At 48.3% G+C, this 23,546-nt stretch overlaps 1 protein-coding gene across 1 annotated transcript in view; it reads right to left on the bottom strand.

Moving 5' to 3' along the window:
* The window catches only part of TTLL6 (tubulin tyrosine ligase like 6), a 39,107-nt gene extending 23,171 nt beyond the window's left edge, over positions 1-15,936 (bottom strand). Inside the window, exons 1-9 of the mRNA XM_070483075.1 lie at positions 15,114-15,936; positions 13,502-13,620; positions 13,248-13,378; positions 11,612-11,768; positions 10,677-10,820; positions 9,972-10,057; positions 4,603-4,828; positions 3,293-3,468; positions 447-635 (exon numbers count right to left, since the gene is read on the bottom strand). Of these exons, the coding sequence (XP_070339176.1) occupies positions 447-635; positions 3,293-3,468; positions 4,603-4,828; positions 9,972-10,057; positions 10,677-10,820; positions 11,612-11,768; positions 13,248-13,378; positions 13,502-13,516 (1,124 nt within the window). The 5' untranslated portion in view covers positions 13,517-13,620; positions 15,114-15,936. The remainder of the gene's footprint in view (positions 1-446; positions 636-3,292; positions 3,469-4,602; positions 4,829-9,971; positions 10,058-10,676; positions 10,821-11,611; positions 11,769-13,247; positions 13,379-13,501; positions 13,621-15,113) is intronic.
* Between the last annotated feature and the right edge of the window lie 7,610 nt (positions 15,937-23,546).

Genomic DNA, 23,546 nt, shown 5'->3' with positions numbered 1-23,546 from the left:
ACGCAGTGGCATGAGTCGGGAGACAGGGGTTCTAGTCCCTCTTCAGTCGTTATGGCTCTAAGATCCCTTCTCTGCTCTGACTGTCCCTTCCATAAAATGAGGTGGGGGGATCAGACTGAGGCGGATGAGTCCCTTCCAGCTCTTCGACGTCACCCCTCTGTGACTCCAGGAGGCAGCTCTGAGGGGCTGGACATTCCGGAGTGTAACGGGGATGCCTGTCTCAGGCACGAGTTTCTGGACACAGCCACACATCTACTTAATGACACCCCACGCCAGGGAAGCCCATGATTCCTGGTCCTTGTGAGACTGAGGCAAATGTTCCCGTGGCAACTTCAAGGTTGGGGACTGAAGCTGAGACCCTCCCCAGCGCCCCAGGCCAGTCACCCAGCAGGTCAAGCACAATCCCCCCAGCCAGCCCACCCACCACACCCTGGGAGCCTTCCTACCGGGCGTACAGCTCCCGAGCCCGCGAGGCGACAGTGTTCTGGAAGAGGGAGCTGTTGTCCTGGAAAAACTTCTCGTACTTCTCCGAATTCGGACTGGGGTAAATCAGGCGGAACCCTCCACAGTTTGCCTTCTCGTATTTCTCAGTTTTCTCTAGACGCAAGGCCTGAAAACCCTTGACTTCCTCGATCCTGTTGAGGAGCAGAACACAGCGCTGCAGTTAGCTTTCCTTGGGACAAAGCTTGGAAGGAACTTGGCCGAGTTGCATGTCATCTAGGGCCAGACGGAGGCCTTGCACACGACAATGGTCAGTCGGTATTTCCTAAATCAACACATGAATGTCTCCCTGAAAGGAGACTCTAGTCCTTCCGGGACAGCCAGTGTCATAACGTACTAGGAGCTCGTTAGAAGAGTCTTTTCTGACAGCACAGGTTCTCTCCTGTTACAAGTAACGCCCATTTCCCTCTCGGCTTAGTTCTGCCCAGGCAGACTGTCGCCGCTTTCCCCATCATAGCGCCTCTTGCCCTTCTCCGGAGAAGGGCAGCTTGTGTTTTTCTAAATCTGAGGGCTTCTTGGATGAGCCTGAGGAGCTTGAGGAGGTTTATGAGCTGTGCTGATCTCACTCTTCCTCACAGCCCCCTGGGGAGCTGGAGGTCAGGAAGGGAGGAGTGATAAGCCCCTCTTACAGCAGGGAAACCAAGAGCTGCTGAGCTATCCCGGGCCAGGTCCTGATGAGGAGACTGAGTCAGAAGAGCGCCCTGGCTGCTCCTTCACTGACGCTGCCTCCTCCTCGAGGGGTTGAGAGAAAGCTGGCACAGTGGAAGGCATCCTGGAATCCCAGGCGGCACACCCACTGGGCTCTGAGTCCAGACCTGCCACTTACCGGAGAAGTGACCTTGTATAAGTCAGTTTCCCTTTCAGAGCTTTGGTCTCCTTGGCTCCAAGAACAGAACCATACAGTACCCCATGCTACCTGCCTACCACCCTCCTTACAGGGAAGACAGTACCCACGAAAGCGCTCTGAGAAACACAGAGCCATCCAAAGACAGATGCTATTGTCCCAGTTCCAGGAGCTCAATCCCGAAGGATCAGGCTGGCTCTGCTCATGAGGAGGGCACAGGGCTGCAGTGGGATCTGAAAAGCAACAAGCCATCTCCTTGACCAACTTCAGAGTCTTCTGGCACTAGAATCACCCTCGGAACCAAAGCCCCTGTTAAAAGGCAAGTGCTGCCCAGCGGGAAACAGGAGACGTCGGTGCCTCCAACACAGTAACACAGGGCAGGACAGACAAATCTTTCTTTTTGTAAAAAAAAAAATGAAGAAGAAGAAGGGCTTTTATTTTTATATTGATAATCCCTGAATCTTCATATGATATTAATCAACTCATATCCATTATATATAGTTATGTCTATAACTTCATCTCCTATTTTTAGGAACAAAGGAATAGTCACAGTGAAGTTGTCCACATTCTGCAAATATAAACTAATTTTCAAAGTAGGATGGTGATAATCACTTGTCAGAACTGATCCCCTCCTCACCAACTCCAGGCAAGATTCATTTTTTTCCCTTTAGAGAAAGTGGTAAACTTTATTGAGAGAAATGTAACAGTCAAACATCCAACAGAACAACAGTTTACATGGTTTCAGCTTGTCTTTGTTTAAACCTTTCGTTGCCCTTCACCCATAAGGTGAACGTCACAGTTGGAAACATTACTTGGCAGGATTTTATTCAGATTACGTTAAAGGCATACAAAGGACACTAGAGTTTTAGTTTTATAAGATAGACTTCTAAGCATATATTTTACCAATATTTTTCAAACATACCACTCCTTCTACTGATACAAGGAAACAAAAAGACTGTTCAAGTTCCAAACACTTTAAATTAACTGAACCTATTAAAAGGTAGTTTTAAATGGAAAGCAAAAATTGTCTATACTTTTACGAAAAATCCAAACACCTGCCAAAAAAACCTAAGAAACAAAAGAAATTTACAAAAAAAGTATCTTTTAAACGCTTTGACTTGAAATGATACTCTGAACATAAAATAGCTAAGACAGTAATGTCATATTTGTTACTGCTTAATGAAGTAAACAGAAAGCCTAGTAGTACATTTGTTTCTTCTCGAACATGCAGAAGTGCAAAAATGTTTCTTTGGGCTAGTTTAGGTTTGATGTCATAGTTTAAGTAGGGTAATCATGTGTCCCCATTCTGTCCTGTAGTCCTAGTTTAATTATGAATAATGCCTTTTTTCATACCAGGCAAGATTCTTTTTTTTTCTTATTTTTTTTTCTTTTTGAGGAAGATTAGCCCTGAACTAACATCTGCCGCAAATCCTCCTCTTTTCGCTGAGGAAGACTGGCCCTGAGCTAACATCTGTGCCCATCTTCCTCTACTTTATATGTGGGACGCCTACCACAGCATGGCGTGCCAAGCAGTGCCATGTCCACACCCGGGATCTGAACCAGCAAACCCCGGGCTGCCAAAGCAGAATGTGCGCACTTAACCACTACGCCACCGGGCCAGCCCCTAGGCAAGATTCTTAATAGTCTCTAACACAAATTATAGCACCAAGCACTAGGCTAAGTTTTTTATACACATTTTTACACATTTATATACATTATACACATTTATACACACATTTTATACAAATTTTATACATAATCCTCCAACAGCCTTATGTCTCATTAGCTCCATTCCACAGAAGGAACACTGAGGCTCAGAGAAGTGACATAAAGGCCACATAACTAGTAGGCTGTCAAGTCATAACTTGAACCAGGACAAGCCAGTCTTACTGGGGGGAGGGAAGTCATAAAGAATGGGGTCCCCGGGGTATGGAGGTGCTACTGTACCTGGTCTCCCGAGAACGACATTGCTGCAGGAACCGCCCCCGTTGTCTCTCCTCCTCCAAGACTTTCTTTTTGTCACAGCTTCCCAAGTTGATCAGAACCAAGGTGTCATACAGCAGACTGTCCTTCACCTCTCTGTCCAAGCAGGAGTCGGTGGAGAAGCTTGGGGAGTGGTTGACCTGTGAGGGCAAGAAGGCAGCTGGGACTGGGCTGTCCAGAGTGAAGGCAGAGAGTGAGGCAAAAATGCCACCTCCAGGGAGTCACCTCAGCCCACCTTGGGGCCCTGGCTACCAAGATGAGTGGAAGGGAGAGGGAGAGATGGTCTGTTCTGGAGCCACAGTGAGGAAAGGAGGAAGTGGAAACCCCTCTAGTTTAACCAGCTTTCATTCCAGTCCTTTCTTCTTGAGAAGCATCAGAGGGTACCCTGTCTTTGGTTTGCCCTCCATCTGGTGTGCATGTTCTCTCATGTGCACTGTGCATTCCACAGAGCAGATGGAATGGGGCAGGCCGAAGGGCCGGGCTGGGAGGGAGGGAGGGAGGGAGTAGAAAGGAGTGATGCGTTTCGAATCCTGACCAGGGTTGAGGGGGAGGCAGCTGGGAGGAGAGAAAGGACTCATTCCCGCTCACAGAAAAGCCCTTATTGTTCAGAGGCACTGTGTGACATTTGAAGATTTCTAGCAGTTTCTGAAGGCTTGCTCCTGATGGGCTTATTCTGCTCTTTGGGTGAGAGCTCCAAACAGCCATATTCTCCTTCCCACCTACACCTGGGAACGAGGGCTGGGAATGGAGGAGAGGCAGGGCTCCCGGAGTCTGATCTATAATTCTGGTTTCTCTGATCTGAAGGCTGACTGTGTCAGGGCAGCTGTCGCTAGCACCTCTGACTTGTGCCTCACAGCCCCACCCGGCACCTGCGCTCTCTGTGTGCATACTGAACGGCCACTTGAGAGGGCTGCTGAGCACAAGACCAATTGTGAAGAGAGGCAACCACCCACGACCCCATTCCAGGAGACGACTCCGTTACAAAATGTAGAGCTGATTCTTTAGAATCACTCTGTGCCTGAGATCAGAGTTTTCAAGTCTGGGTGGACCTCCAGAAGGCACAAGGAATTCTCTAATTCCTGGCCATCTACCCCCCTCTGGTGGCCACTTTTCAGCTAAGGGAGAAGCCCCAGGCAGCAGGCACGGTGGGAGGAACTGGCACAGGAAGTTGATTAAAAGGCTCTAGCTGAGCCGGGAGGGCGGAGGGATGAGCCCGAAGCTGGCTGACCTCAGTAACAGGGCCCAGTGTTCCCCACTCGCCGCAACCTCCTTACCTCCAGCAGCCAGGGCTTGAGTTTGTGGTCCAACAAAACGTCGAAGCCCAGGATTTCAAAGCAGGCGCTGTTGAGGGTGTGGTTGGGGAAGCACGTTTGGTAGTTATGCTTGATGATGGGGTGGGCCGAGATGATCGTCTTGATGATGACGTCCTCAATATCTCTCCATATCTGCTGCACGTTGTAGCCATGGCTCTCCATGTACAGGTTGAAGGTGGAGAGCTTCCTGGAAGGGAACCACAGACCATGACGCAGGGCAGCTCCCCTTTGGTCATCTAAGGCCATGACATACTGGAAACCAGAAACTTCGGGAGAAGATAAGGCCCCAGAGCCAGTGGGGATGGACACCCAGGAGTCAGGGTGACACCAGGGCTGTGTCATCTCAGGAAGGACCTGCAAGAGCTGCAGGGCCACACTCCTCAAGCCTCCACAGCCCTGGAGTGGGTGCAGATATAATGACATGTCAGCCCTGGCTGGGGCCCTCTCACTGTGACCCACAAAACACCCCAGACCTGGGGCAGCTATTTGCTATCCCAGGTGGAAAGCTTAATGGGTGAATAAAAGAGTAAAAATTCAACACCTTCCATCATGCTTTTGCTTTGGTGGCAATGGTTTCTCAGCCTGTGGTGTTCATTAGAAGCACTTAGGGAGCCTTTTAAGAACACCAGTACTGGGGTCCCACCTCAGCCATCCAAGGGGATTCTGGGGACACTAAAGACAGAGAAATTCTGTTTTTAGGGCTGCCCACAGGGAAAAGGCAGCCCCAGGGCATTTCTGCAAATAGAGTTACCAGCTGTCCCAGGCAAACTGGGACAGCCCTGATTTTAGAAGTGAAAGTCCCACATCCCAGGAAACCCCTCGGTCACAGCCTGGTCACCAGATCACAGAGATCAGAGGATGTCTACCCCATGTGGAGAGGTGCATGAGGAAACAACTGAGGGGATGCTCCGGGCAGCTCCAAGCTGGGCAGAACAGAGAGAGGGTAAATCTGACAGGCCCAAGAGGGCACGTGAGACAGACACACACCCTCTCAGACACACATCCATGAGCACAGATAGCCAAGGTGGGAAGTAGAAATACAGGAGGAGGAGACGCAGGGGAGTGAAGAGCAAAGAGGCTAATGAGAAGACAAGTGACATGGCTTATCCAGGTAGTTCAAAGAGCTCACTGGAGGGGCCGGCCCGGTGGCATAGTGATAAAGATCAGTGCACTCTGCTCTGGCAGCCCAGGTTTGCGGGTTCAGATCCTGGGCATGGACCTACCCCACTCATCAGCCATGCTGTGGTGGCGACCCACGTACAAAATAGAGGAAGATCGGCACAGATGTTAGCTCAGGGCTAATCTTCCTCAAGTGAAAAAAAAAAAAAAGAGGAAGATTGGCAACAGATATTAGCTCAGGGTGAATCTTCCTCAGCAAAAACACCAAAAAACAAACAAAAAAGAGAGCTCCCTGGACCCCAGCCAATGGAGCCATAAAGGAGGAATCAGGGTCAGCCAGCCAGCGCACATTTGCTAAGGGCCTGCTGTGCAAGCATGCAAAGCTGATGCAATGATGGGATCCCAAGAAACTGCCACCTCTGTCACGGGAAACCTGAGGACCATTTGGGGAGTCAACACACATATGAAACAACCAGGGATGCGTTTATATAAAGACAGATAAGCAAAGGCCACTCAGTGAAGAGGCCCACCTTGTCTACCTGCCATTACCGGGGAATGGAGTGTGGCACATAAATGAATTTTCCAGATTGTATGAAGCCAGTCCTTTCAAGTGCAAAAAAAAATGTATTTAATTTGTCTAATTGGGAAATAAATTTTCCCGAAATAGATTAAACACTTCCCTGCCTTCTTATAACAGATGTTACCAATTATAATGTAACCTCTTCTTGATGACTCAGGCACGTCACAATGAAGATCCATTATTGTGTGATTTTGTAACACCCAGCGGTTAGTCAGTTCAATTTAACACACCAGCTATGTGCCAGGCACCCTGAAAGATGAAGGGGATCTGGTCTCTGCCCCAGAGGCAGGACAGGTTTCCAGTTTTTCTGTCTTCTCCTCCACTGGTCCTACTGAGTTTGAAGTCTGGTGGGGGATTTACTGCGGGGGGAAGTTGACCTCAAGTTGGGGGAAGTTTGAGGACAGGTGAGGCAGTCAGTATGAAAAGCAGATTGTCTCGAAAGACAGGGAAGCAGAAGAAGAGGAAAGGTGAAAGGAAAAGGGAGGAGAAGGAGAGGGCTCTGCCTGGCAACATGTAAAGTACCCAGAAGCCCAGGGTACCATTCTAACCCTCAAGGAACTTAAGTACAGTTGGGGACACAGGACAAACACGGGCACCAAGCAAAGAACAGTTATGGGTTAGGGCTGATGTTGACTGTAAGGGTGGTGGCAGCCCAGAGATGGAAAGGTTACTGTGGGTGGTCAGACTCAGATTCCACAGGCTGGCCCTTAGAGATGGGAGCCAATCCTCTCATCTGACAGGTGAGGAGACAGAGGCCCACAGAGGAGATGGGTCTCACCCACATCGCAGTGGTTATGTGGCTGGACCAGAACCTAGAACCAGATCAGAGAGGGGAACGCGGAAGCTTAGTAGACAGACGGGCCTTCAAGGATGCTCTCCCATGTTTTCCACGGAAGCTGAGCAAAGACAGAGAGGTGGGAATGAGCAAGGCCCGTATATGGGATGTGAGCAAAAGTGTCCCGGTAGAAGACCAGCGAGTGAACAGCACAGGCAGTATGGCCTAGGGGTTGAGGGCATGGACTCAGGAGTTTTAATTCCAGCCCTACCACTTCCTAGCTGTGTGACCTCGAGCAAGTTACTTAACCTTTTACACCTGTTTCCTAATATATGAAATCGGGATGATAATAATAATGCCTACTTTACATTGTTGTTGTGAGGATTAAATGGGTGGAGATATGCAAATTTCTTAGGGCAGAGCCTGGCACATAGCATGTGCTCAACAAATAAAATATTGGCTGTTAGTGTAGCAGTAACTACAGTGGAAAGTGGGGTCTGGTAAAATTATGGTAGATTGAGCAGAAGAGTTTGAACTTGACGCTCCAGGCACCTGCGAGGCACACTGGCTACCTGAGAGTGGAAGTAATGAGAATACAGAAGGTGTAATAATAACAGCATCCACTTGCATGGGGGTTATTGCTTTTGAAGCCCATTCTACACATCATCTCAATAGGTCCTTACGGCCTATCTGTGAGGCTGCCAGCCAGTATTCATATTTTTACCGTGTCATTTCAGAGATGAGAAAATGGGGGTACAGAGAGGTTAAGCAGAGGTGCCTGGAGCTAGAGAGTAGAGAGAGGAGGCCAATGCAACCATTGGGTCTGAGGCTGAAGTGAGGGCTGGACCTGGTGGAAGGGAAGAGACACAGGGACACTTGAAGAAGGAACCTTCAGGATTCAATGACTCAGTGGAAAAGTAAACACCCAAGATGACACCAAACTCTGATCCCGCAGATTAGAAGGTAGAGATGGGGAAGTCAGGCAGGGGTCTAAGTTTGGAATGCTGGAGTGGAAGCAAAGAGAGAGAACACATCCATGGTGGGAAATGCTGAGTTGAAGGCAACAAGGAGATGTGCAGGTGCAGCTCAAGAGAAATGGGTCTGGAGCTCAGGGGAGAGAGGCTGAGCCAGGCGAGGGCAGGGTGGAGGCTGGGGAGCAGAAGACTGCACCAGCAGAGAGGGGGGTGGAGAAGAGCAGAGGGGTGAGGCCAGACCTGGGGTGAGAGAGAGGCGAGAAGGAAGAGGAAGAAGGGGGGGATGGAGCGTGGCCGAACAATACTCCACACCCTCACCTTAGTCCTGGCACCTCATAGCATCTCTCTATCATGGCATGAGGGGCCAAAGCCTGTTGTTGGGGTGTCAGTTCTCATAAGAGGAGAGAAATGAGGCCCCTTTGATTGCATGTCCTTAAACTAAGGAAAAATAACAGTGACGACAAGCACTGTCCGTGCGGCTATCCTAGGTCATTTGAGCCTCCCTGTGACCCTATGACGTGAGGGCATGGCATGAGGGCATGGCCGGACAGGGCAGGGCAGGGTGTCTCATTGTCCTCATTTTACAGGCCAAGACATGGAGGTTCGGAGAGGTGGAAGGACTTGCCCAAGTCTACTCAGCTGGCAGGAGTCAGAGCTAGGACTGGAAGCCAGGCCTCGCTGAGCACCGACACTCAACTGGCGACACGGCAGGAGGCTCAGTTGGAGCCCGCAGTCCAGGTGGGGAGAAGAGGAGGTGGGAGAGCTTCATGCCAGACAGGTGGCTGGCACCCTCTGAGAAAAGGGAGATAGTCTCCTCCCAGCCCAACAAGTCCCCCTCAAACAGCCTTGACCTAGTGATTTTCCATTTGCTTTTTGGAGCTCTGCCACCGAGGAAGTCATGAAATTTCACGTGCCTCTCTGATGCTCTGAAGCCAAACAGATTGCCTATTTATCAGTTCTTTGAAGCCCAGTGCAGGAGAAGGAGCATGCGCCTTAGAATCTGCAGACCTCCCTTCTCTTCCTGCTCTAGCATTTATAGCTGTGTGACCTTGGGCAACTTAACCTCTCAGATGCTCGGTTTTCTCATCTGTGAAATGGACATGGCACTTAACTCATATTTCTCCATCCACAGAGAGTAGATTACAATGCCTGTGCCACAGTGTCGTCAAAATTCGATGAAAAAAAAAATGCACACAAAGCACCCAGCACGGGCCCCCACACCCAGGAGGCCTCCACAAATACTTCCTGTCCCTTTCCCCTTTGGCCTGATCGTGTTCACATTCTTCAGTCCCTTTTTGTCTTAAAACTCAAATGAGACAGGATTAGACAACAACACGAATGTAGAAACCACTTGGGAAGATACTCATGTGATCCTCTCGCTTTCCCCTCTTCTTCTGGGGAATCTTAAAGGCAGCTAGCCACATGTCATGTCACACCAGGGCATCGTGACACATCATTTGAGAATCTCTGTTGAAGCAACACCCTGGGGAACCACAGTCCAAGGATCAATTGCCTGGCACGTCCTCCTCCCGTGGGAGGCTAGCAATCAATAACTATCTGCTGGTTTGGAAATGTCGGAAGGGTCAACTGAAATCGGCGTATGTTTTGGTGTGTGTGTGTATCCTGCTGGGGAAACAGCGCATGTTTATCGCTCCTCCTCCTAACCTCCTAGGGTTTACAATGTGGCCTTCTTTTAATGATTAACAGCCAGAGGGCAGAGACTAAGGAGTCTGTTCTGGGTTTAGAGGCAAAGAAATATTTTCTGAGACCATGTGACCCAAGATGGAAACACTGATGGGGACGGACAGGGCCTGAGTAGAATCCTGGAGAGCAGCTCTGAGACCAGCAGGGAGAGGAAAGAAAAGTGGAGCCACTTCCTCACCTCTTGCTGCCAGAGTGAGCATCTCGAATGAAATTGGAACTGTGCTTGTTGATGGAATAATTAGTCAGGTGCATGCAGACATCGTCCTGGGAAAGAAACACAAGTCTGTGTAGTCAGGAGGAAGGGCAGGCCTCCCACTTCCTCTCTGTGCCCTCCCACTGCCTCTGGGGCTTAGAGATGGGAAAGAAAGGGGAAGTCTGAGGGCTTACTTAAACTGGCCAAACAGGAAATGAGAAGAGGTATCGTACAGCTTGGAGTAGAACAGCCTCTACCTTCTCCGGAGATTGACACTCCTCCGTGGTGTCCTGCCTGAGGGACACTTCAGGAGTCCTGGGGGCTGGGGGTGTGGGGAGAGGGCTCGGCACTCGCCCATTGCCTTCTCTCCTACCACAGAATTATGGCACTGGCTTGGCAGCCAGGCAGACCTGGCCACAAGTCCCAGCCTCACCTCTTCCTAGTTCTGTGACCTTGGACAAGTGCCTTAAACTCTCTGGGTTTTAATTTCCTCATCTGTAAAGCGGAGATGACAATCCCTATTGCTGAGGGCTCCTGGGAGGGCTGAACAAAAGAACGTATGCAACCTGGCACAGAGTACGTGTGTAGCAAATGACAGTCACATCCACAAGGGCTTGAGAATGCAGATTTAACTGGGATTTTTTATCATGCTAAGGGAGGAGGGGGAGGTGGCATGTCCCCTGAGCTCACCAGGTTGTCTGTGCAAGGGAGGGAGTAAGAGGTCGTGGCGAAGCGGGCCAGTCCTTCATTGTACGCAAAAATTCTGAGGGGGTCACAGGACGTCATCAGCACATAAATCCGTAGGTCAAACTTGAAGCCATCAATGATGAAGGGCTGGGAGGAGAGAGCGGAAGTCACCGAAGCATCAAGATCATCAGTGCCCCATCTTGTCTTCCTGGGGCCAGCCCAACATTGCCTGGTGTTACCAAGTGCACGCTTGGCCACAGTTGGGGAGGGGTACAAGGGGATTTGGGCTCTGTGACCTGCTACGTGACCTTGTGGAAGTCACTAAACCACACTGTGCCTCAGTTTCTTGTCAAATGGCACCAGTATCCACCTCCAAGAGATGTCCTGGCAACTAAACAAAATAGCATTAAAAAGTCCTGTGATGAAGGACCTGTTGTCGCCATCTGGAGCTATGTTATTGCTGCACTGCTGCAAGAGTTCTCCTTGCAGTGCTGACATGCGCGGCTGGCCAGTCCTTCCCCTCCATGCACACGTCTAGAGGGCTCCCTCCCTGCAGTAGGCTATACCACTGTGACCTCTGACCTCTAGTCATGGAGTGAAACTGGTTACCATCGTCTCTCCAGGATCACTCCCGTCTCCCCAAGGAGGTGGATCCTCCACAGACCAAAGGTGCCCTCCCAGCTGTCGTCTGTTGCAGGGAAGGGGCCAGCCTGGTAGGGCCATACCAACTGACAAGGATGTAAGAGCAAGGGATGCTCTTGCCCAGGCACGCATCACATCCCTGGCCAGAAGGCTTGGTCTGACAAAGCCACAGCAGGAGACAGCACCCGGCTTCACCCCCACCCCACCCTCCATTCCCTCATTTCACGTTAGGTCCAGTGGAGCTGCAGCCTGAAGCTGCCATGGGCAATAAATAAATAATCACAATGAGCAAGTACCTTTGAAATATAGAGCTGACAGATCATATCCTCCCCTGGTTTGATTTCTTTCACCGTCCGGGTGATGAATATACCTCTCCCTTGGCAGCCCGAATCCGGCTTACAAATGTATGTCCTATTTTTTCTTGACCTGCTGTAATTCTGCAAATCTCCCCAGCTACCAGAGCAGGGAGGGAACAAGATACACCTTTAGCTGAGGAGCCGTGAAAAGGAAGGCTAGCTCTCTCTCTCTCTCTATATATAAAGCTATCTAATGTGACAAAAGCCCTGGAGTTGACAGACAGATGCCCAGAGGTGTCATTATGGGAGAGACAGGAGAGCACACACAGTGGAGGGAGGGTGGGCTTTTGAGAGAATTCAGAGCTGGATTTAAACCCAGGCAACACCACTTACCAGCTGTGTAACTCTTGGCAAGGATTTAAACTCTCTAAGCCTCAATTCCATCATCTACACAATGAGGATAACGACCCCTAATGCAGGCAAGGCGCTGCCACATGGCTGCACACCCCATAAAGGTGGCCGTGATCTGAGTAGTTTGGCGGTCTGAGTTTGCAGATAGATTTGGGGTTCTCGATCTGGCTCAAGCTCTGACAAATGATGTGACCTTGGGTCAGTCTCTCTTCCCTCACTCTGGGCTTCAGCTCTTCCTCTGTAACACCTCTACTCCAGCCAGAGTGTGAGAGGGCAAATACTATCTTTGAATGTACTTTGAAGAAAGTATATTCAGAAGAAAGAAAGAAACCAACTTAACGGATTATAAATCTCAGTCTTGCTATACTTCTCATTTTGCTCAAAGGAAACTTGTGACCACTGGAGAAGTCATTTATCTGCAAAGTTCTTTGGTGGCCATGAAATCTGGAGGTGCCTGTTGACCTGAGGGTAAACACATTTCCTTTTAAGTTGCTGCTAAGCCCGGAAAGTTATTCCAGACAAATAGGAAAAGTGAGCAACCCTGGACCTCTTGGTCCAGGAACCTGTTGGTTCTGGAAAGCACTAGGTGGGGAGGGGAGAGTGGAATTCCTCTGGGGCCCTTGCCTTGTAAGCATAAATCTGATGGTGACACTTCTCTGCCCCCCTCCACCTCATCTCAAACGCCAGTTTGTACCAGGTCATGTTCAGGTCATCTCACACTTCTCCTGTTTCTTGGTGGTGTGGTCCAGAGTATTTCATGAACCAGGAATGGATGTCCAGCAAGATGGATAAAGTGAGACCAGAGAAGGGGAAAGGCTGACCGCCATCCATGGCACTGCCATGGGACAAAGGTCAGACGTCCCTCCCTGCTCCTAGCCTGGGTGCTAAGCACTACGTCACTCCCTCCAGAAGTGCTCGTGGTCCTTAACAAATCAGAAAGTGCACAGTTAAAAGGTTGGAACAAGTTCAAGATCAACGGCTTTCAGGGTCAGAACAAATGCTCAGGCACAGGCTCCAAGGCACCCACCCCTAAATGTCATCCAGTTTTATAGTCAGAGTCTTATGTTTTCCAACCTTGGACACACCCTTCATCCCTTCTCTTCCTGAAGAGGAGAGAGAGATGGGAGAGCCTATGGAAACGGAAAGTAGCAACGGGGAAATCAGGGGCAAGAGGGAGGTGTAAACTCAGAGAGTAGTGGAGAAGGGGCCACAGGCAGGCACTTACTCAGCAGGAAGACACCAGGTCCTAGGGAAAAAGTGGAAATCTTTGGGGAACATCTTTAACATGCGGCTCATGTTCCGGGCCAGCAAGTCCTTGCGACAGATTTCACTCATGCCCGGGAAGTGATTGATTTTCTGCAAAGGAAGCCGGAGTTGAGGAACAATGGGGGACATGGGAGTACCCACGAGATCCCCTTGGGGGACAGTCATAAAAGTGGGGGCCCCATTCATCCTGAGGATCAGCTCTGATCCAGATACCTGATAACTTTTCATTTCTGTCACTCGCTCTAGCGACACGGAGTAGTCTGTCCAGCAGAGAGTCCAGTCCTCATTTTCCGCTCCCTCTCGAAGCCCGTACTGTTGAGCAGCCCTGCGCACTGCCATGGAGTTGGAGAAAGAAAGGCCTGTTAGCCCAGGAAGCAGAGGAGGAGCATGGGGTGAAGAGGAGCCATTTCTAGGTGCTCCCAGACCAAGCACTGAAGCGAGACACCTTGGCTCCTTGGGACGGGATGCCATCTTGCTCCGTGTGGACACACCATTGCCAAGAAAGGAACACAGAGAGTTGAAAGCTATTGAAGAACACGGCCTATGCCCATTGATCCCCACAGGAGGGTATCTACCTGCCTGCAGAATGTTCTACCTACCCTGGCTTCCTCTTGCCAGGAAGTAGGCCTCTGACTTTCCTCCAAACACTAAGCAATGAATGTTCAGGGAATATAAAATTATCATTAACATCACCAGAGCCAAGCTTACTTAGTAAGGCAAATTTACAGAAAAAAAGTATACAATGTATTTCAAAGCCACATATAGGCTATCACATCTTTCTTCTACTGTCTAACAACTAGGAGCTGACTCCAACACAAATTCAAACACCTTCAAGAGCCTGGAAAGGAAGAAGTGCCAGGGGCCAGTCCAGTGGTGCAGCAGTTAAGTTCCCAAACTCCGCTTCAGCGGCCTGGGGTTCACCAGTTTGTATCCTGAGTGTAGATCTCACGTACCACTTATCAAGCCATGCTTTGGCAGGTGTCCCACATATAAAGTAGAGGAAGATGGGCACAGATGTTAGCTCAGGGCCAGTCTTCCTCAGCAAAAAAGAGGAGGATTGGCGGTGGATGTTAGCTCAGGGCTAATCTTCCTCAAAAAGAAAAAAAGGAAGAAGTGCTTGCAGTGATCTGGAGAGTCAGGACCAGCCTAAAGCATCCAAATTTGAAATTAAAATAATAATAACTAGGGAGCCGACCCCGTAGCCGAGTGGTTAAGTTCACATGCTCTGCTTCGGTGGCCCAGGGTTTCACCGGTTTGGATCCTGGGTGCGGGCATGGTACTGCTCATTGGGCCACGTTGAGGCGGTGTCCCACATACCACAACTGGAAGGACCCACAACTAAAATATACAACTGTGTACTTGAGGGATTTGGGGAGAAAAAGCAGGAAAAAAAAAAGAAGATTGGCAACGGTTGTTAGCTCAGGTGCCAATCTTTCAAATAATAATAATAATAATAACACTCACTCTGTAGTACAAAGTAGGTCTGTAGGTCATCTTCAGCCCATAGACTGCCAGTTTGTAACTTGTGCTCTAAAAAAGAGCCACTGATTGCAGCAACAGCTGCCTTCTCTACCATCGGATTCCCCACATAGCCACACACAAGAACAATAGACAGCTGAAGCACACACCAGTGTGGTCAAAACCCATATTTTTTCCGAACGAGATTCCCAACTTCCTCAAATAGTTAATTGAGCTGGGAGAAGCTGAGAACAGGATTTGGAGACACGCCTTTTCATCCTCAAAAATATATAAAAGTGACTCTTCCCAACCCTTTGGGGGAATCCAGTGGGGCCCCATGATGGATCCCTTGAATGCAGATGCTCACCACTCTCATATCGGCAGCTGGATAGATTGATCACCAATCATCTGGAAAAGAGAAAAAAGAAAGCAGAAAGACAGAGGCAGACAGACTTGCCGGGACAGGTGACTGCACACGAGAACACCCTGTCCCAGGTGGAGCTGCATGGAACCTAACCAGCCTCACTTCCGCCTGGTCTGACGGTCCCTGACACTGAGGACACAGATTCAAAGGGTTGCCAAGTGGCAGAAAACGTGGGCTCAGAGTACTATTACTCTGCCCGTGAGGTAGAAATTCCGTCTTGCTGTTGCAGCTAATTTTGCTTGCAGCTTCACGTTAACGTCATCGCCTCCTCAATCCTTTTACTCCAGTGGCCCCTCAAAAACAGGAAGTGAACGTCTTTTTGGGGAAAATACTTAATGGTCTCCCTCCTCTTGCCACCCCATTAAGGGAATCTGTGAGTTAGAAAGTAGACAAGCTTTCAGACATCCATCAGTCTGAGGAGTGATTCATTTCCCCCAAAAACGGAGCAAGGTATAGAAAAATATTAAATAAGAACTGGAATGTAGAAGCTGCAGTCAGATCCTAAGAAGTCGCATAGTCCTGTTATATTTACAGTATATTGAATTCCCACGATAATAAGCACTTCCTAAAACAAGGACATCGTCTCTCCCCACACAATTAAAAAAAAGGAGGCATTATAAACACAAGCAAAATGAAGATGAGGACAAGGTGTAGTTTTAGATTATACATATCAGTATTTGATTCTACAAAACAGATCATCAAAAGTGGTTCTTTTTATACGAACCGAACGAGGTGTGATTTTGACAGTCTCAGCGCACGGTTTCTCCTTGACCCTCCTATTAGCAGCTTAGGCCTCCTTCCCTCCAGGTCCCTCCTGCTCTCGCCAACATGGATCCCCATTCCCCATCTTTCAATCCTAACCTCTTTTTCTTCCTCTTCTTCTTGCCTTCCTGCTGGGCATTCTGAAGCCCCTTTTGCATCCCAGTGTTCTGTCTGACAAAAGCGAGGGTGACGATTTCTTTCGGATCTTCTATGGTACTGTCCTCCCTCTCTTCTGAGTCCGTCCCTTCCTCGCCTTCCAAAGGCAGGCACTGGAGCATCTCCCCAGCCAGGGAGGAGACCCTGGGGAAATACTGGCCCCCCCCTGGAGAGAGGGCAGAGGGAGCGGCAGTTACTTGGATCCACCTGCAGGGGGACCCCCTCCCTCGCTCATGTGGGTGGTGGACCAGCCCTCTGAGACCAAGCAACAGGTTGCAGTTTATAAAACTCCACCCCACGTCTACAGTTGGTGCAAACTCCAGGAGGGAGCCGACTCCACCTTTCGCCAGCGACTATGACCTTGGGGACTCCGTCAGCCAACCCTGGTCTTGGTTTTTCCCTCCTGGGGTTTTCAGGAGATGGCCGAGATGCTTGCTATGTGTGGTGCCAGCTGGTAAACAATCTTATTATTAAACTGAGTTGGGTGTCTGGAGACAGCCTCAGAACCAAGCCCTAAGCCTTCTCAGCTGAGTGAGTTAGTCCCAGCGGGTGCGGATGAGGTGCTTCGAGGAGTCCTGTTAACTGTTTCAGCACTGCACGAACCTGCTGGCCGGAGAGCCACGGAATGCAGGACCGACTCGTAGCTGATTGGATGAGATTCCAGCCCAGGGCCAGATGCAGACCTCCAGAGAGCCCAGCGACAGAAGAGGCTATAATGTCTCCCCGACCACCCGAATCAAAATAGAAACAGGACCAATTCATAACACACCTCCAAGGAAGTCCAGCGAAGTTCTCATCCCCCCACTTTCATGATGACTTCTCTGATGTGTGCTTGAAATTTCAACTACCAGATTTTTTGGGAAAGATTTCTAATGCCCCTGCTTCACTAATGCTTAGGAATGTGCTTAGTTTGCCTTTAGGTAAGCCAGAACCGCTCAGTTCCAATTAACTGATCCCTATCCCCTTCACATCCAAGGTTTCTATGAGCATAAAGCCAATTTTGTGGTGTTCTCCCCTCCTTTCTCACCATCAAAAACCCTGCCAACCTGCTCATCATTTCAACCCCTCTCCTTTGATGGCCGAGTCCTCGTGCGACTTACTAACCTTTTCTTCCCTCACAAACTCTTTGGCTTTTTAAAAAAGATATCAATAATATCTTTATTACAGGGGCTGGCCCTGTGGCCTTAGTGGTTAAGTTTTGCATGCTCTGCTTCAGGGGCCCGGGTTCGGTTCCTGGGTGCAGACCTACACCACTCACTGGTAGCCATGCTGTGGTGTTGACCCACACACAAAAAAAGAGGAAGATTGGCACAGATGTGAGCTCAGGGTGAATCTTCCTCAGCAGATAATAATAATAATAATAATATGTAGTAAAATTAATTCTAATTTATTATTATTATTATTATTGGAATACTGTAACATTAAAGGAAGCTTAGGGGCCGGTCCTGTGGCTGAGTGGTGAAGTTTGCATGCTCTGCTTCGGCAGCCCAGGGTTTCGCAGGTTCAGATCCTGGATGCAGACCTACCACCACTCATCAAGCCATGCTGAGGCAGCATCCCACATGCTACAACTAGAAAGACCCACAGCTAAAAATATATACAACTATGTACCGGAGGGCTTTGGGGAGAAGGAAAAAATAAAATCTTTAAAGGAAGCTTAGAAAAAGGGTAGGGTGGGAAATCCTCATAGCTTTTCTACCTTAGCATAGCAACTTTAGCCTCTTTGTGTAGTCTCTTTTATTCTTCATTTCCAAGCATAATTATTCTTATATAACTGTAACCATAATATATAAACAATTTTGTATCTGCTTTTTGCCCACTTAATATCATATCTAAACATCTTTTGGGTTGTGGCAGAGTTTACATGTTTCTGGTTTTTAATGGTTGTGTAATAATGTCCCACTGAAGGAATGTGTTTGAATTTAACCAACCGTCATCCTATTGTTGGCAATGTAAGTTGCTTCCAATTTTGCTATTATATAAACAGCTCTAAAATGAACACTTTCAAGTATAAAAGGGCTTTAAGTAAAAGGCCTTTACTTTAGAATTATTTTCTTAAGATATATATCCAGAACCAGGATTACTAGGTTAATGAATATGAAAATCCTATAGCTTCTGGTTTTACTTATCTAGTTATTAAGTTATTTATTTATGTCACCATATTATTGCCCAGAGGGATTCCAACAATTTGGACTACCACCAGCAATATGCAATTATAGCAGGCTCACCAGTCACATGATCTCTTGGGAATCCCTTCCCTCTGTACCCAAAGTTGCTAATTCCAGACAACTTTTATACCTTCTGGCCATGTTTCTAACGTTTCTACGCCCTTCCACGTCTCTCCGCCCCTTTCCCAAACCAAAATTGGTGGTGGGCAGTGCTCTAACTTGGAGGCTACCTATGAATAATGTAATCATAAGCCCTTATGTGGGTATAGTTTTTTAAGCTTTCCAAAGAATTGTCACCTACACCATCTCACTGACTGCTCACAACCACGCCCCGGAGAGGGAGGGCAGAATTATTAAGCGAGCCAGGGATTGCCGCTTGTTTCTCTCTCTTCCTGAAGAGGGCTTACACCCAAGTCCCTTTATGGTGACACCTGAGCAGGGGGAGAAAGAGTGTGCTCAGTGCTATGGAGCAATGAGACTTGGGCACGGCGAGTCCGTTTCTCCCAGTGAACAGGCACATTCTTGACGAAGTTCAAGAGGACTAAGCTACATGAAATCTTGACCTTGGGCTGTTCCCTTCCTTCCAGGTAAACAGCCAGCTCCACTCCCCCAGCCCTCCGCAGCAGCTCCTGTTTACCAAGCCCTGGAGGAGGAGTGGCTCCGTTTACCTAAAGGTTAATGTTAACTGGAGGAGAGAAAACTGACCCTGAATTTGGCCTCTGGAGTTGCGGGTTGTCTCTACCCTTTTTTGAGTCCTTGCCCAAGTGATGAGAACAAACCATGGCTGCTTATATTTGTCTGCCTCAAAAAGAACAGAAAAACAGTCAAATTCTGGTATGCTTGCACAAGAGGGCCTCGGGCACATAGAGCAAGGAACGGAGCCGGTGTTCATCATGGCATTCCCGCCTCCTTCCCCTGTAGTCTAGGCTACCTATGACACGAGCGCCACTGGATGGCACCTGAGACAGGTGCAAGATGGCAGACAACTGGCATTGCCACCAGTGACTGTTTTTGCTTTGTCTTTGGTCCCCTGGTTTTCTCTCCCCCGAGTCCTCTCCTTCCTATTTCATCCCCAAGACTAAATCCTGCTGGCTTCTCTCCAAAAGCTCCTGAAAGAGAATATCTCACTCCAAGGTTGCCTACCAGCGGCTTGCTTCCTAGATCTGGCCTGCAGAAACGTTTACTTGGCCCACAGTAATGTGTTGTTGTTACAGTTGTTAAACAGAGGTAGTTGCCAATAACTAGAAAATGTAGATTTATCATAAAAATCCAGATTTCCATTCCTTTTGGAAAAGTAGGTCCCCATTGCTTCATGCCAGCAATCAACCAGAGCTGAGTAACGGCTCCCTCCTTAGATATTTTCCAGTCTGCCCCAGTCCCTAACATTCCCTATTGTCTCCCTGATACAGGAGCCAAGTGACAGCTGTCCTTATGCTATTAGTTTCCTTATAGTAGTATTAAGAGTTCCGGAAGGAACATTTTCCTAGGGTACACTACATCTGAATTTACCCATCTACATCTGAATTTACTCCTCTAGGCTATCTCTGGCCTCCCAGCAGCAACCAGTTAGAACAAAGCTGCTTTCCCCAGGGCGGGACACAAAGCATTATAATGCGCTCATTTTCAGAACAAGAATTAGCTCTGACCTTGCTGGAGCCAGAACCCTCTCGGTCTTTTCAGATGTGGGCCTTATTGGGCTCTTCCAGACTTCTCTTTCCCAGTCTCAGCAACCACTCTCTGCCAACCTGAGGGTTCCCACCCAAGTACGCTCGTAGCCTTGAGGAATGAAAGGAGGCCAGGCAATCGATTCAAAGGACAAGGCCCAAGGAGAACACAAAAGAGTGAAGGGGGCTGCTGCTGGCTTCCCGGGATATACATACATCCCGGCGTAAGGGCCTCTTGCTAAGGCAGCTGTGGTGAAGTGGCGAAGAACTCAGATTCTGGAGTCTGTCTGCCTGGATTTAAATCCCAGCTTTACCCTTCCTAGTTGTGTAACCTCGGGCAATTTACTTAACCTCCATCTGCCCTAGTTTCCTCATCTGTAAAATGGTTCACCCAGTTATGGGAATTAAATTAAATGAGTTAATTCATTTGAGTTAATACAACGCGCTTAGAAGAGTGCCCGGCACACAGGAGGTGCTCACTAAATGCTATCTATCATTCTCAGCTGTTCGGCCCTGGACTATGAACTCCCTGATGGAAGAGGCTGTGTCTGGGAATTCTCAGCCCCTCCCATGGTGTCCGGCACATAGCAGAGGTTCATATGCTTCCTGAATGAACAGACTGGAAGAACGGATAAATGCATGAACTAATTTCACCTAAGGCTCATTTTCCTCATCTATGTAATAGAAGTCTTGCGGTGAGCATTAAATAAATAACATTTATTTAATACTTCCATATAGCAGGCACTTAAAACACTTAGTTTCATTCACTTATAACAGTAGCTACTATTTGCAAGCTACTTAGCAAGTAACAGGCATCATACTAAAGCACTTTACACACATAGTATCTCATCCTCATGATATCATGTCACAGATATGATCTTCTCTCCATTACAGATGAGGAGACCGAGGCCCGGAAAGGCTAAGGTAGAGGCAGAGTTGGGATGAGAAGCCGTGTCCGTTTGACCCCACAGCCTGTCTCTCCTCCACATTCCACCCGCTGCCTTTCCCTCTCTGCTGATCACTCACTAACGGTGGGCCGTAAAGGGAAGCAACTGATCTCCGAGCTCCCAGAAGCAGCCTTCGTGACTTCAGTCCCTTAAGAATCAGTTAGTTCCACATCATTTTCCCTAAAGCCACTGCTTCTAAATTCCCACCTCCAGGAAGGGGCCTGGATCTCCCCAGATTTGCCATAACCTGGGAACAGCTCCATTGTTTCTACTTTGTATTTATTTTCACTTTCTTTCCCTTCTTTTCACCAACGTCCACGTTGTACCTGGGCTCTTATTTGGGGTGTAATTAGAACATTTTCTAAGCTCTTATGGAATTCCTGAATATTACAGCCGGAAGGGACATTAGAGAGTGTCTGGTTCAACCTGTTTGTTTTTTAGAGGTTTTGAAATCCCCCTGCCCAGCTAGGGAAAGAGACTTGCACAAAGTCAGAGAGCAAGTCAGCAGAGCAGGACCGAAGCCCTGGCTTCCTGCCCCACTGTGTACCTTTCCATTATGCCAGGTTAGAGGGCAGGCAATGCGGCCTAAGTGCTTTGGGGAGGTTAAACAAGAAGACTAAGTTGTGCTACAAATGTAGCAAACATAGTAAATACCTCTTCAGTTTTTCTTAATGACACAAGACACATTCCGTTCACCTTTCCAAATAGGATAGTCAAGACAGTGAAAAACTTTGATGTTTCCTTCCATTTTAGTATGGGGTTTGACCTTGGGATCTTCCAAGCCAGAGGCTGTCAAATCCTGTTTAGACAGCATGAAAATGACCTTCATTGGCCACCAGGGGGAGGGGATGAGCACTGGGATGGCTCCATGCAAACACATTGCTGGTTACTGGGGACATTTCACAGGGACCACGTCTCACGTCCACTTCTGAAGGACTGTACATGTTGACTACTCTTTCTTCCCCTGAAGGTGTTGCAGAAGGGTGGAAAATGTTTAGTGCTTTCTTTTGTAAAGCTGAATTAATAGGGGTGTCCTCTAAATGGGTGGAAAGAACCATTTGGCAGTTAAGAAAGATTGGAACATGTTCCAACTTTTAACCAAATTTTTTCATCCTGACCTTCGCAGCCTAGGCTTTTCTTCAGTCTGTAGGAACACATATAGCACTGAAGAGCTCTCCCATGATGTCTGCCTGTGACTTCCTTCTCTTCCTCCAAATAATAGGTTTTCCTGCGCCCCTCTCCCCTTTTCATCCTTTGGTCCTCATTCCCCTACTAGAAGCATCCCTCTGAAGGCTTCCAGTGGCTAGCTCTTGGAAAGGACCAAGTGGATGGGTGTGGGGAGACGTGGAGGGAAGACCTCTGGATCTTGCTTTCAGCTTTGCCTCTTTGACATAGCATATCATAAGAAGCCAAGCGATTATCTCCTTCCTTCCTCATTCCCTTTCTTCTCTGTGATGACAGGATCACCAGGAAGATAAAAGCTTCATATCTAGAAAAGTGCTTTGAGCTTTGATGCAGGCAGGATAAAATAACATGTCTTTTATGGCCTTTTGGCTTTTCATTCTAGCCACCCTTTGAATTTCAGCACAGGGCCTGAAGGGGTCTTTAGCATCACACGGACTAACAAGGGAGGGGTGTGGGTACTCAACTGCTCAAGGGGTTTGCCAATAAGAAGGGCTGAGAATGACGTGCCACATTCACTGGGACAATAAGAATCTTGCTGGGGGCCGGCCCTGTGGCCGAGTGGTTAAGTTGGTTAAGTTCCTGTGCTCTGCTCTATCGGCCCAGGGTTTCCGGCCCAGGGTTTCACCGGTTTGGGTCCTGGTCATGGACATGGCACTGCTCATCAAGGCACGCTGAGGGGGCATCCCCACATAGCACAACCAGAGGCGCTCACAACTAGAATACACAACTATGTACTGGGGGGCTTTGGGGAGAAGAAAGAATAATAATAAAAAACGATTGGCAATAGTTGTTAGCTCAGGTGCCAATCTTTAAAAAAAAACTTCTTGCTGACTCAGATGCCATCTTTTATTCTGCTGGAAACTGGGGAATTCTGCAAGATTGGAAGATGCAATTTTCAGGGCAGGCTTATGCCCAGCCATTTTCTCCACAATACTCAGTGTGTTACTAGCAAAGACAGATGGCTCTGGATCCAAATCCAAGCTCTACCACTTACTAGAAGGGTGACTGTGGGGGAGTAACTGAGCCTCTTTGTACCTCAGTTTCCTCACAAGTAAAATGAGCGTAATAATGTTCATCTTATAGAGTCATTTTAAGGATTAAATGGGTTAATATTCCTATTGCTCTTAAAGCAGTGTTTGGTTCAAAATAAGGGCTTTATTGTAAAATGAAAATATAATGGTAGGATTGGTGTACATATTAAATGACTTATTGAAATGCCTGGCACATACCGGTGCTTAGTACATGTTAGCTCCCTTCCCTTGTCATCCCCAGATGTAAGTTACATTTTTGCTAGGATCCAAATCCCACAGGAGAACTTTCCTCAAGCCTGGAAGAGTTTTCCTTCAGGAGGGTGAGACATAAAAACTGGAAGTGAAAGAAAAAGACTGGAAAAAGGATAGGGGTATTTGCAGAGGCTGTGCTGCCATGAAAAACAGAAGTGTGTTTCTGGGAGGTTTCTCCAGACAAAGGAAGAAACGTGATCAAGAGAAAGAT

This window comes from Equus asinus, chromosome 13 (genome assembly GCF_041296235.1).
Source record: "Equus asinus isolate D_3611 breed Donkey chromosome 13, EquAss-T2T_v2, whole genome shotgun sequence".
Lineage (NCBI taxonomy): Eukaryota > Metazoa > Chordata > Mammalia > Perissodactyla > Equidae > Equus > Equus asinus.
This window is presented reverse-complemented; position numbering and strand designations above follow the sequence as displayed.